The sequence below is a fragment of the Parasteatoda tepidariorum genome, chromosome 10 (assembly GCF_043381705.1).
Source record: "Parasteatoda tepidariorum isolate YZ-2023 chromosome 10, CAS_Ptep_4.0, whole genome shotgun sequence".
Taxonomy (NCBI): Eukaryota; Metazoa; Arthropoda; class Arachnida; order Araneae; family Theridiidae; genus Parasteatoda; species Parasteatoda tepidariorum.
The window spans coordinates 34,451,455-34,466,941 of NC_092213.1; the positions used below are offsets into that span (position 1 = coordinate 34,451,455).

The 15,487-nt window shown below is 26.4% G+C and overlaps 1 protein-coding gene across 7 annotated transcripts in view; it reads right to left on the minus strand.

The window, feature by feature from the left end:
• Positions 1-12,920, minus strand: part of LOC107446848 (disintegrin and metalloproteinase domain-containing protein 11) — a 201,742-nt gene extending 188,822 nt beyond the window's left edge. For 2 of the 7 annotated variants that reach the window (XM_043038687.2, XM_071187139.1), the window contains exon 1: positions 12,417-12,872. In XM_043038687.2, the coding sequence (XP_042894621.1) occupies positions 12,417-12,498 (82 nt within the window). In that variant the 5' untranslated portion in view covers positions 12,499-12,872. Of the gene's footprint in view, positions 1-12,416 lie in introns of all 7 variants that reach the window. The other 5 variants (XM_071187140.1, XM_071187142.1, XR_011638081.1 and 2 more) reach the window with 4 other exon arrangements.
• Positions 12,921-15,487: the final 2,567 nt, after the last annotated feature.

Genomic DNA, 15,487 nt, shown 5'->3' on the forward strand with positions numbered 1-15,487 from the left:
TTATAAGTCGCTACTCGCCAGGTTGGAATTGTATTAGTCTAGTTCCTTTGGAAATAATTTATATTGTTGTTTTACCGAAGTTTATGAATTTAGTAAGCATATTTAAAACTCAGTTTATTAATTAAACTAAAAGGTAAATGCTATTCCTAGTAAGTGGAAGTAGTTGTGCTTTTTTCATATTATACCCAATTATCGTGGTTTTATCATTAAAACAAGTAATGTAAAACAAAATTTTTTAAAGTCAATTCCTACTTACGCCAACAAAGAAGTATTTTATTTTAGTTGCTTTTTATTAAATAATTACAATTTTTTCTCCTATATAAAACTAAAATTTAATTAAATTTAATTAATGAATTAATATTTGAAAAAACTGCATTAACATCAAGTGTCTTCCACTAAAAGTGAAAAAAAATGTATTAGAACTTGAGTAAATGAACAAAAAGTATTTAATTAACGACCGAAAATTTGAACTGACAGTAGGAATTGAAAAAAAAGGGGGGCGTGGTATCAGACAACTATAAAAGTATAAATTTGGTGACCTAAACAACATGTGCTACCACGTAATGTTCTTTATTGAATTTATCTGACACAGCGAATAAAAAATAATTAAATATTTAAATATGCGCAATAAACTATTTTTTTTTGTTCAAATAGAGCTATAAGTTAGAAATTACCACTGATGCAATTTTTAAAATCTGTGAGAAACTAAATCGCTTATAGCAAAATTTAAAACAATGACAAACGCTTAACCAATTAGAAAATTCCATTTCGTTTTTCGCTCATCCCTATTTAATGAATGAATTAATATTTCAAAAAACTGTATAGACATCAAGCGTAGTCTTCTACAAGTTCAAAAAAATGTATTTGAACTTGAGTGGATAAATAAAAAGTATTTTATTAACAATTGAAAATTTAAACGATATAGGGAGAATGTAAACTAACAGCAGAAATTGAAAAACAGAGCAAAAACTAATAACACAAACTAAAATTTAATAATAAAAAAATAAAAAATGATATCAAACCATGTTGTTGTAAATCTGACTGACAAATGCGTGACTGTATACACCTGTTCAAACAGGATGTCCTATATATGTTTAAACACTTGTAGTAGGATAAATATCTGACTGTTTAAAACTTATAAAATATCATTACAACTCGAGATACAATATTTCTTTTAATTCATAAATTAATACATTTTATAACTAAAATTTGATAAACCCTATAGCCCATTAATTTCACTAATCCCGTGGATTTTTTTTCAACTTTTTCCAGCTTTAATATACCCTCACTCATTAGTTTCAATACTTCTATTGTTTTTATAGCTTTATCTATAAATTTGATTTATCCTACCGCTAACTAGTTTCAATACTTCTATTGTTTTTTTTTTCAGCTTTATCTATAAATTTGGTATACCTTACCGCTCATTAATTTCAATACTTCTATTGTTTTTATAGCTTTATCTATAAATTTGATATACCCTATCGCTCACTAATTTCGATACTTTTATAGTTTTTTTTTTCAGCTTTATCTACAAATTGATATACCTTACCGCTCATTAATTTCAATATTTCTATTGCATTTTTACACCTTTATCTATTAATTTAATATACCTACCGCTCAGTAATATAGTTTAGCATAAATATTGAAGTCTATTTAAACAAAAAAATATATTGCGCAATATAATTTAGCGTATACCACCTTCATTAAAGCAACCTCGTTTAGATGTAATCATCATCCCCATTGCATCTAATGCTATTCCAACTACATTAATTAACCTCACACAGATGATTTTGGTCGGTATTATTCTCTGATATATTTGTCCAAATGATCCATCTAAAATTATGTGTGTTTTGCATAATTTGCACTAAAATTTTCGCTTTTGTACTTAATAAAATCTTAACCTTTTAATAAAACCCTTGGTAATTCTCAAATAAGATATATTAATCTTTTAACAGGTGCATATAAAAACTGCTTTGAAAAAGAAAGTGTTCATTTTATATTTTAGTAGCAATCAAATTAAAATAACAGTATATTTATATATATATATNAGTAATATATATATATTAACATTTAATTTCTTTCTTCAAAATTTTATCACAACTGAACATTAACCTGTAATTTTAGAAATAAAAGAAGAATTGACTTGGCAATACATTCGTGAATTCGTACATTGCCCTATCTGCTATTAAAAAAAAGTAAAGGGGGGGGGAAGAATTTCCGAAACTCATTAACACGTACTTATATTCCCAAGTCAGCAAAGAAACAAACGAAAAGTCCCATCCCTTGTACCAGCTATAAAATATCCATATCGTTATCATTAAAACGTTCTTTTCAACTCCGTTCTACAACTAAACGAAACTCATTAATCAGTTACGAGCGAAATCGAAACAGAAACGTGCTGATATATATAAAAAAATTTTCTCCTCTTTCGTGTACTTTAAAAGGTACAAGTACATATTTTCAACGAAATCTGATCACAAAAGCCGACACGTTTTGGTAAAATTTATGGGAATTATTTTACAGCGAAATTATGTAGTAGTAATATCTTTTCGAATGTTACGAACTGCGGACAACAGACGATTTTAGATGTGAATTGAATGGGAGGATTGTAGAATACACGAAAACTTTGACCTTGATAAGATTTGGTTGGTTTGCCAAGAGTTTCAAAGTACACACATTTATGTCATTTTTCAAACCAAAAGAGCATAGATGGGGAGTGGTTACATCCGGTTTTTATTAGTTATTTAAGAGCAAAGAATAAACCGTAGCCATTTGTAAATTTAAAAAAAAAATTATAATAATTCAGGTGGCAACACCGGATCTCACTCTTTTTTTTTTTATTCTTTGAGATCAGATTTATAAAGAAACCAATGTTGCGAAAATGTTATTATTTTTGCATGTTCATAAATCTGAGTTTATTATTTACTTTCCTGCAAGATTTAATATAAATGCAAGAGAGGTTTATATATGCAAGAAATACCTTTATGTTACAATGTGGTACATATTTTTTTCTGCTGCATAAGAATTTTAAACCAATTCTGGAACATTTTTAGGCCGCTGATTTCAAATCTGCAATAAGTTCCTCTCTTCGAGCTACTTTTTTTTAAATGACATTTTTAATCTATTTTTTGTCGAAATGTACAAGTTTAAAAACGTCATAAATAACAGTGGGGGGCATATATGTCACAATAAACTTCTAGGAGTTTAGGGCACATCAGCAAGATTGAAATTCATTGGAGTTTCTTCGTATGCTTCTTTAACATAATAGAGAAACGTCCCTAGCCGCGTTCGCCGACGTTTCTGGGCAAGGGTTCCTACGCAGTTTTAATTCTGATGATATGCCCTTAAGGTTTGTCGCAACATTTTTGTTACGCCAGTATATATAAAGTTTTTAAACTAGTACATTTGACAAAAAATTGACTAAAAATGTTAGTTAAAAAAAATCTGTAGCTTTAGGAACAAAACTAATTTCAGATTCAAAATCACTACATCCAAATTAGGCAAGATCAAGTGTTTGTACAAATGCAACAAAAATTTATTTCCCAATATTATCTTCATAACTTATCTTTATATTATCTTCATAACCTATCCTTAAATTATAACTTCATATTGACATATAATTAGTATAATAGCCTAATTTTATATTATTTCTTAACCAAAATTGAAGAAAATGGAAGAGACTCTTTTTCAAAAGAAATATCAAATAGTAAACCAATTTTAAATTAGTTTATATAGTAATTAGGCTATAATATTAGTTTATATATTATAGCCTAATTTTATAATAGCCTAATTTTAATAACCAAAATTGAAGAAAATGGAAGAGACTCTTTTTCAAAAGAAATATCAAATAGTAAACCAATTTTAAATTAGTTTATAATTAATAGCCTAATTTTATAATAGCCTAATTTTAATAACCAAAATTGAAGAAAATGGAAGATACTCTTTTTCAAAAGAAAGACCAAATAGTAAAACAATTTCAAATTAGCTTATTATTTGCTATCTAGCTTAAATAAAAGTATTAACTTCCAAGCTGTTTAATATTTAATTTTTTAAAATGGGTAAAAAATAAAAAGCAAGAGTTGGAAAGTAAAAAATGAAACAAGAATTTCTTAAGAAATTAAAATAAGTGTAGTTCTCTATTTAATGTAAATGCGTGCATTAAAAACCTAATTTTACAAAAAACTATTAAAATGACATTTACAACAAGATTTAAATACTAAATTAACAAACCATATTATACTGAAAATTAAATATTGTACTCACAATAACAAATAGGCAAATAGCGCACTAATTTTTCCAACTTAATCCTGTTAAATATGAATGCCCAAACCTCCGTTTCAATAATACAATATATAGATTTTAAAATTCTGCATAAAAATACATTAAAAATAATATGATAATAATTTGTTTTTGTTTTTTTTTAAAAGTAAACATGACAAACCTTTAACTTACGGATACTAAATTACTAATATTCAATTTAGCTATATTCTAAGTACTTATTGTCAAACAATTGAGGGGAAAAGATTTCTTGAAAAATTACCGTACTGTATAGTAAGATATTTCTGGTTAAAAAAAAAACTGGTTAATAAAACAAAATATACAGTATTTAAACCATTCGTTTGGTATTTTTTCCGTTCATATTTACCGAGAATTCTGATTTTCAAAATTATAGTTTTTGTTACTACACATTTAGTAAAAAATACTAAACTGAAAAGTAAATTTAACCGAATAAATGGTTTTTAAGCCATGCTCTAAAGGTATCATGATAAAATAACCACTTTTAACAAATTTAATAGATATTATAGAAACAGATTACATTGCCAAAATCATTACCAAAGCAATCCCGTAAAAATCACCAAGCTTTTTGTTGTTCACACGGCGCAGTCAAAAACACGGTGCATTTTACCATATTCTGGTAGTTTTGACCATACTTTTTTCGTAATGGTCACTTTTAGTTTCTTCCAATTTACCCCGTTTCTCTCATTCTGTCCAGTTTCTTCCTTTTTTTCCTGGACGAAATGCCAACCTTGAATTGTAAGATATTAATTGATCTTTACAGAAGATGTTACAGCAAAAATTAAACTGAAGTTTAAATGAAACATTTTTAGTTTTGAAGTGGGCAGAAGAATAATCAACTGTAGAATAATTAATAAACACATGATTTCCACGTGGCGCTCCAAAAGCATTATTTTTAAAACAAAATCAGTCTGCACAAGTCTGTGCCAAAAAGTTACCCATGCTTTTTAAAGCTACATAAATATTTTTTAAAAAAATAATGAGATGAATAGCTTGTTGGCGGAAGTAACACTTTTGCCAAGAGAAGGGTTGATTCACTGCACTTTGATGTTTTAATTTAGCAGACAAGTTAAGCTTATTTTAAAAAAAGTTTACAACTTTCTAGAAAGCAACAACTTTTATAGTAAATGTCACGCAAAACGTTTCTTAACGATTCCAATGTAATTAAATAATCTAAAATCCAGTTACGACTTATGTGAATATAAATTTACTATTTTTGAATTTTACATTGAAGCATTTAGCCCTTAAGTTTTAATTGCTGAAAAAAAATTCAAAATATCAAAATGTTAACTACCGCTTTTCATAATCCGCTCACAATGTGTTTTCATTTTAACATTTTGAAATTTTCTTTTCAGTATTTGAAACTTCACTGCTTGGCTTACTCTAGGTTTGCTTGAACTCTACTCTAAATTATAAATTACTTATGAGGGGTGAAAGAGAATTTACGATGAATAATTCTTCCCGTGGTATGGCGTCATCTTAAGTATTTAACATAACAAATGAACTTTTTGCTCATCCTGTATAATGAAATTTTAAATAAACCGGTTAAATGTACTTTACAATTTCACAAGAGCCGAATGTAACGATTTACCAAACATTCCAAACTCGGGATAACAACTATAAGACTTTTTTTTTTGGCGCATGCCTGTTTAGGCAGTGGGGGTGCAATTGTTCCTGTTTTTCAGTGGCGCCATCTATGGCCAGGAATTTGACTTCTGCCACGCCATTCACACAACCACAACCCGTTTATGGGGCAGGTCACATTCACACACGAAGGAGAAAGGACATAGAACACATAGAGAGAGAAAGAAACATCCATGCCTTGCCCGGGATTCGAACCCAGGACTTTTCTGATGCAAGGATAGTTACCTGCCCCTACACAGGCCGGTCGGCACTATAAGACTTAAACTAATAAATTGTGCGAGAAACAAAAACAAACAAGAGAAAAATAAATACACAAGGAGGAAGTAATTATATACTAAGCATTTATTTGAGAAAGATAAATCCCCTGGAAGTTTCAATTTTTAAGGAAGCGAAGTATTTAAGAGATTCACAACAGTCACGTGATTCACACCCACTAGCTATATTCCTCTTAATCAGGTTCTATTCAATAAAACACAAACTAGCAAACAAGGTATTGTTCAAACAATTAAATGCAATACAAAAGCACACGAGATAAGAATTCAAAATAAACAACAGGGTTCAAATCTCAACCAGATTCGCGCTTTCTATTAAATAAATTTTCATTCGACCAAAAATAATTTCGAAAAGCACAATTTTAACATACTAATTACATAGAATCCAAAGATCAAAATTGAACACTTTATTAGTCGCCATCGACTATAGTCACTGAAACTTCAGAAAATATTTTAACGCCAAATCATATCCCTAAAACTTAACAATAAAATAAACACGAAGCCATCATTTTGTGCCCTCAAGAAACTAAATCCAGCTCTAGCACTCCAGCAAATACACGCCAGGTATATATATCCAAGCACACAGTATCTCTTGATCTTTTACCACTGCCAGGAAAACGGTCCAGGCTAATCTTCTAAAACTCTAGCCGTATGCTAATTAAGAATAATGAAGGGACCATTTTGGAAGATAGCCTCACAGCACAAGGAACTGTAATCCTTCCAGCAACGTAGTAAATGGTACCTGGGACTCGGTTTCCTTTGTTGGGGGAAATGCAATAATGATTAATTTTGGTCACTGCCTTAAGATCCCCTTAGAATCATTAAGAAACTCATACTGATATGGAAAGTAATGAGATTTCTTAAAATTAAGCAAGGCATTACTGTCTGCTACAGCTTTTCCTGATGTAGTTGGGAATGCTTTAAGCAAAGCCAAAAAGCCTCAAATATGAAAGAAGTTTGAAATTACCTTAGCTTTAAAATAATTTAGATGAGCCAAGTGTTTGTTGGTTTTGCTTTAAAGTTCGAAAAATCCTTTAAAGCGATTTTGTGTATTTATATGTCATAATTAATGATATCAAATTTTACTAAAAAAAAATTCAAGAATTACGTTGTTTTTAAGAAGGAAATAATGTTTTAGAACAGTTTTTAGCAAACTGAATACGTCATTGTTTAACCCTTTGATGAAAAATTTCTATTAAACATATTTTTCATCATTTTTTCATTATTTTGTACCAATTTGGATAAAAAATAAATGAAAAATATTATATTTAGCATTTTAATAATTTATGGTAGTGAAATACAGCAAAGAAACACCGGTGTCTTTTTCTGCGTTAAGATTTAAATCTTTCATACGCGACTCACTTCCAAATAATAATTTTTAAATTTGCAGTTATTTAGCTCTAAGAGAGACAGTTATACAACATTGGAATTTCGTTCATTTACGAAATCAATTATTGATACATTTTTAAATATGAATGACAAGAAAAATTTTCAAGCTACTTTTTTCGAATTTTATATTTTAGAACAAATATAATTCCGATAATTTAACAGACTATTTTTAGTAAATATGGGATTATTTTTTATAATTAAGAAATACCAAAATACATTTTCGCTATGCAAAACGGACCCCGTTTACCCATCTCCGTCAAAGCGTTATCAGGATCACCAATTTCTTTATCATTATTAAAATAAAGCTTTCACGATGAACTCATCATGTTAGAGACGCTTGCACACGTTTGCTGCTCGCAAGTTTTAAGAAAAACTGCTCGCAAGTTTTAAGTTAAATTAATTCGTTATCTTTTTTAATTGTTATTTTTTCTACTTAATAATAAAAAAGAAAAGGTTGTAAATTCTTTAGTGCAGTTCAAGAGTTCATATTGCGTTCTACTTTTGTACTATACATTCTTGTTAAAGATGCTCATGTGCATTTTATAACTGACTACACACAGGAAAAACGTTCAGTCGAAATTGCCGTGTTTCTGACTCTATAAAAACACCAAAAATCTAGGTAATTTTTAGTGAACTGCTTTGGTAATGATTTTTGTAAAAGTAACAAATAAAATATCGGTTATTTTATCATGAAACCTTAGAGCATGGCATAAGAACCATTTATTCGGTTAAATTTACTTTAAAGTTTTGTATTTTTTACTACATGTGTGATAATAAGTATAATTTTAAAAACAAGAATTTCCCATAAATTGTTACCATATAAAGGGAAAAATTATCAAATGAATTTTAATACTGCATATTTTAATAGAACTATGCTTTTTTCCCCCTTTGCCAGAAATCCTAGTACCATTACAGTACGAAAATTTTACCAGAATCTTTTTATCCGTGCAGTTATGATTTTATTTTACAAGCATCAAAGACAAAGTTTGCCAAACTTCATGCACTTTTCATTCAAAATTATTATACTTCTACGATATCTTATAATTTTTAGTATAAAATGCTATTGTATTTATAACATTGACAAGCATTTAAATTATAATTTAGATATAAATTTCGAATAAATTTTGAATTTATAGAGACCCCCGAAAAAAAAAAAATTTTCTGTGGTTCATTTCCATAAAATAAAACATTGCTGCCTCACTATAAAAAGTGCTCCATTTTTTCCCTTCTTTATTTAATTTTTAAAGCTTCTTTATGCAAGTAAATGAACTTCAAGCATCTCAAATAAAAATTATTATACTTTTTATGAAATTAAAATGATTATTAAATTAATTTAATTTAAAATATACATAAAAAAAACAATTCCAGAATTGCTGAGAAATAATATAAGGGAAAATATTAAAGTTTATTATAAAAATCCTTCTGCAAAGCTATTATAACAAAAAATACAATCAGTTACTAAATCGTATTTTCTCACAATACCTTGATTTAAAAATTTATTTCTATAAAAATCTATTTGCTTCTTTAAAAATCTATATAAATATTAAAAATCTTTATTTTAATAAAAAATAGTCATATTGCAAAACTATGTAGATTAAAAATATTTAAATAATTAAAAATTAATAATTTCTAATATTTAATTATTTATAGCTGTTTGTATTATAATTATTAATAGATTATTTTAGAGTTCTTTAAAAAAACTTTAAGTATTATTTACATTTTAACAATATAACATAAATTTGCTAATCCAGATATATTTTAAGAAAATATATGAGAATTAAGCAAAATTCTATATAAAAGCAAATATATATTTGTTATTGTCGCTATTGAAAGTATGTTTATGTCATTTAATGTTAATGTTAATTGTTATTTAAACTTTAAATAACAATTAATTTAATGAAAACAACGCATCTGATGTATAAAAAAAACAATAAAGAATTTGCAAAACATATTAACAATAGCTTTCATTTATTACATTTACTTTTTACTATATAATTTACTGAGTTTCAGTTTAATTTTCTCCATTATTATACAATAATAATCTGAAATTTCTATTAACTTAAATAAATTAGAATTGCCTTTACTCAAAAACGTTCTTATTGTTTTGATTTTTTAATAGAAAAATAGTGTTATTAGCCTTACAAATATTTTATAATTAATAAAAACAACACAAGAACAAAATATTATAATTCACGTTAGTTAAACTTAAAATAAAATAAAAACTAGGTAATTTGTAAGAGTGAAAATCTTAAATGTAAATATTTAATTTAAAAAGTCAAACTGAAAGAAAAAAAAAATTTCTCTAATATTTAAAGAAAATAATGCATCAATACTTTAAATTTAAACAATAGTATTTTCATAAAAGAATAACAATTAGAGAGAGAAAGTGCTGCATTTAGATATTGAGCAGAACCTACTAAAAAAAATTTTATTACTTCTTAAGATATTTTTGAATAAAAACAAAGCTAATTAAAAAAATTTAAAATTCCTTCTTTTCTTTTTTTTTTCTTTTTTTTTTTTGCATTCTTTATGAGATCGATTATACTACGTTTTATTTTAAATAAATATCAAACAGTTAAGATAAAAATTTTAATATTTTTTTTACTTGTTTTTCCCAACTCAGTTGTTAAGAATTGTGATTATTTTATAACTTCTATTATTTATCAAAGGAACTCAGGAAAAACCCTGAATTTGTTACATGATTTAATTTTCTTTTGACTATTAATAAAATGAGTTGCTTAACTATAATTAACAAAAATAACACTTTGAAAAACAGTTAGATAGTTTGTCTTATCTATTTACAGCTTACCTAGAGACATTAAATAGACCATCTGATAAATATTTTTCAAAATTTATTAATTAATAATTTTGTTAATTAATATTTTTATTAATTTGCACAATGTTTAAGAAAAGCAGTCATGCTCTTTTTAGAGGTATCTCAAAATGTTACTAAAAGTTTTGATCTAACAATTAAAAAGAATAACATTTTGTTTAAATAAAATGATCAAAGAACTGACTATAAAAAGGTACAAATTTTTTTCTTATTTGTAATCAAAAAAAAAATTTGCAGGTCATTATGGTTTTTTATGTGGAAAAGATTGTTAGCATAATTAACTTGAAAAATATATAATTAATTTGAAAAATTTAAGTAGAAGTACTTAACATTTTTCCTTCATTTATAAACATCAATTAAGATGCACTGGAATACTACTTGAAACATTTTCTTTCATAAAGAAGTAATTTTAAAATTAAGATATTCACAATTTTCATTGGAACACTTTACACATTTTCCTCCATTTATAAATAATTTTAAAATTAAGATATATTTAGTGTTCACTAGAATATTTTACACGTTTTCATACATTTATAAATAATGTTAAAATTAAGGTGTCAAGTTTTTACTGAAATGCTTTATAAACTTCCTTCCATTTATGAATTTCAAACATAAGAAGTAACTACATAGAGTTTGCACAAGAATACTTTAATACATTTCTATTTGTTTTAATAGATTTCAATTTGTTTAATAGATTTCAATTTGTTTAATAAAATTTCAATACTACAATAAAAATTTATTTAAGTAAAAAAATATTATTTGTCTAAACATAATTTTTACTAACAGCATGATATAATATTATTAATAATTTTTACTACAGTAAAAAAGCAATTGGCAACATATAAGTTTTCTTTAACATAACATAAAATAGTAAAGTCTATAGAGTTTGGAACTATTTACACTCTAAAAATTGCTAATCAATCAACATTATGCACTTATAATTTAGAAAAATTAATAAATTAGCTCTTAAATTGTCTCCCTCAGGATAAAGGCTAAGGAAATCGTAATAAATAATATTGAATACTAATATATAGCAGTTTCATTATAATTAACAAATATAAAAATGAAAAACATCAATAACTAATGAGCTAAAAAAAGTCTATGCGTCATGTTGTCAAAAATATGGATATGCAGTTATGCGAAAGCATAAATATGTTTTTATCTATATATATATATATATTACATCGTTTTACTGCTAAAATATAATTAAACACTATTATAATTAAGGTATAACGTACAAAAGCAACTTTTCTGAAATTTATAATTAATCGATAAAAAAATATATACCACTCGATAAACCATTCCATTAAACATTCGAAAAATTTAATTAAAAAGATAACTTAAACAAAACGATAATTTTGTTATTGTGTCATCAGAAACAAAAACAAAAATTACAACGATATTAGTTTGGATTCAAAAAAATTTTTGGATATTGCAATTAATAACACCTAATGCTTATAACTATTTAATAAAACAATAAACTATATAACTATCAAATTTAAAAATACAAAGAAAAACATTAATAACTAAAACTCCATGAAAAATATCAAAAAATATGGATATGTTAGGAGATTTTCCAAACAATTCATTTTCTTCTGAAAGCATTTTTAATATTTTTCTTTTATCGTATCTTTTATTTTAGTTTTTACTGATATAAAATACTAAAACACCGCTATGAAAAGTTTTTTAAAAAAATATTAGCAATATTTCTGAATTAAAACATAAAAATAAAGTTAATAAAAATTTACGAACGCAAACGAATCAAATATTAAAATAAAACGATGTTAACCAAAACAAAACGATAATTTTACTATCCATTCATGAGTAAAAAAAAAAAAATTACGACGATATCAGTTGGGATATAAAAACAAAACAAACAAGTTAAAAGGCTCGCGACTAGTTGCCCTCTTAAACCGGAAAAATGAATACCACTCCGCCGTGGGGGGAAGGAACAGTAAAGAAGAAGAAAAAAAATCACCTACCTCTTTTTTTCTTCGTCACACTTAATCCAGGAAACAAAGACGCATAACAAAAGAAAATAGTCAGCAGAAGAACCCAGTGCATTTTTTGAGATTAGGGGACATATTTTTTAGCCATTATTAAGCAGTCTTCTGCGTAAGCATTCATCATTGCACCGCACATCACAGCATGGACGTCACAGTAGCTAGCTGGTCCCCCTCGTAAAGGTTGCCGATCCAAAATGGCGTCCATTGGCTCGCACAGAACATCATTCCGTGCATACTGGATTGTTTTTGCTGTCACCGGCACGCTCGCATCTCGTCCGACGAAGTTCACAGTCTTGTCTGTGAATCCAGATTCGGTGAAACAAAGAATGGCTATAAACTACAGAAAGCAGGCAAAGAAGCGGTGTTCTAATGTGATCACTACTCGCGATTCGCTAGTTCTAAACGCGCGAGAACCGCTCTCGGAACCGAATAGAGGGGTAACGATTGAAACTGCTCGGCGAAAACGGCGTTTGATCAAGTAAAAATTGCCGATCAATAATTCAGTGAGTGAGCGCTATCCCTCTAGAAATAGCTTTTTAGTTTAGCGCGCCAAAATTAAGCTCGTTTAAAGGACGCTGTTGTTTTATAATTATTAATTGAATGTGTTTTATTTCCGTAATTCGCGAATTAATTTCTCTCGTCATTCACAACTCAGAGTAGATAATAATATGAAAGCAATTAACAGAATTTTATTCACGTTAACAAAATAAATTAACTGGTCTCAGTTAATTTATTTTGTTAGATGCTTAGTTGGTATAAAATTAGTCATTTCGTATTTATTACTAGAAAACGTTTTACAGAATTCGAAGTAAATTCTTTCAAAATTGAACTCGCTTTAAGGATTTGTTCTTTTATATTTATAAATATTGTTTTATTCGCGAATTCCTTTCTCTCATTGCTTACAACTAGGAGTGGATAATTTTTTAAATGGAATATTTATGTAAAAAAAGATAATTATCCGATTTTATATAAAGTTTTGATGGTTTAAAATTAGCCATTTCATTTTAATAAACAGTATTTGTTTTTGGTTATTCGTAAACTTAATTCTTAGTTAATTAACTCAACAAAAAAAGCTTTGAAGTTCTGATGTTTTATATTTATTAATTGTAAGTGTATTATTTTCGTAATTCGGGAATTATTCTCTATTATATCTTACAACACGGTGCGGATGAATTATCGAATCCAATCATAGGAATTCGCCTTATTTTAATAAAATTATTTAACTTAACTCATTTAAAGTTTATCTAGTATTGAATTAATCATTTTGTATTTATTAATAGACTAAGTTTTCCATAATTCGTGAACTAAATTTTTTTTCAAATTGAGCTTGTTTAAAGCTTTGTTGATGTTCATAAAATGTGTTTTATTCGCGAATTAATTTCTCTCATCTCTTAACACTCGAAGTAGATAATTTTTTTTTGAGACAGAATTTTATTAACATAAAAAAAATNTATTTAAAGTTTTATTAATATAAAATTTATCATATATATACATATATATTGTATATATATATATATGACAATTTATGTATTTTCTTTTTCTCTTGTCTGAATAACGAGAAAAAGAATAATTTGGTATTTTTTTATTATAAAAGACAATCTAATAGTTACTAAAAAAATATGTAAAATTATCGGAATTATATATGTACTAGAAAATAAAATTCTTTCATATTCAATAATTTATTAATCATTGATTTTGTAAATTAAAGAAATTTCAATAATGACTAGCTGTTTCTCTTAGATCTTAAAAACTACAAGATAGTGCAAATTATTGTTTGGAAGTTTATTATTTGAAAAATTATTGTTTGAACCATGTTTGGAAGAATTTGCCTTTAACACTGAGAAAAATACGGGTGTTCTATGCTGTATTTCATAATCATATCCTGTTAAAATGCTAAATAAAATATTTTTCACCTATTTTTGTCTGAACTAATATGAAACAATAAAAAATTATAAAAAATATGTTACTAAAAGTTTCTCTTTGATACAAGTTAGTGCAAATTAGAAAAAATTATTGTTTGGAAGATTATTATTTGAAAAATTATTGTTTGAGCCATGTTTGGAAGAATTTGCCTTTAACACAGAGAAAAATACCGGTGTTCTATGCTGTATTTCATAATTATATCTTGTTAAAATGCTAAATAAAATATTTTTCACCTATTTTTGCCTGAACTAATATGAAACAATAAAAAAGTATAAAAAATATGTTATTAACTGTTTCTCTTTAATAAAAGTTAGTGCAAATAAGAAAAAATTATTGTTTGGAAGAGTATTATTCGAAAAATTATTGTTTGAGCCATGTTTTGAAGATTTTACCTTTAACACAGAGAAAAACACCGGTGTTTTATACTGTATATCATAGCTATAAAATTATTAAAATGCTAAATAAAAAAAATTTTCTTATTTTGGCCTTAATTAATATAAAAATATGAAAAATATATTTAATAAAAATTTCTATTTCTGTCAAAAGGTTAAAGCACAGAATTTTATCTAGTTTTTGTTGAAATAATTGCTCGGTCTTTATACCCATTGTTTTTATTGTAAACGTTCAGATATTATTCAAAGTTTTTATTTTATTTATTTATTTGTCTTTTTTGATGTTACATTGACTCCATTAACATCATGTATATTAAAAATTAGTCCTTTTGTATGAAATATTTTTTTAAATATTTATAGAAAATTTTAGCAATAATTTATGGCCATTACTGTCACTATTCAGAATAATAAATTTTATCTAAAAAATTTGGCAGTGTATTAAATATAAAATTATTTGTTGTCAGAACCTTATAGTTTAGATCTGTGTCATTCTCTCACCTCCTGAGAAATACACTTCTGTGAGAATTCGGAAAGATTATTACTTTTGAATAAAGGAAAGAAACATCAGAACAACCACCGTAATCTTAATTATTTCTTTTGAAATTTAAATCTAGCTAAAAAATTCTGCAGTTTAAGACAAGAGCGTGAGTTTTAAGTTTATCATCAATCAAACATATGCTTTCTTAACTTAAAAAATACATTTGAAACTCATATTTTTGTATGCTTGATTAA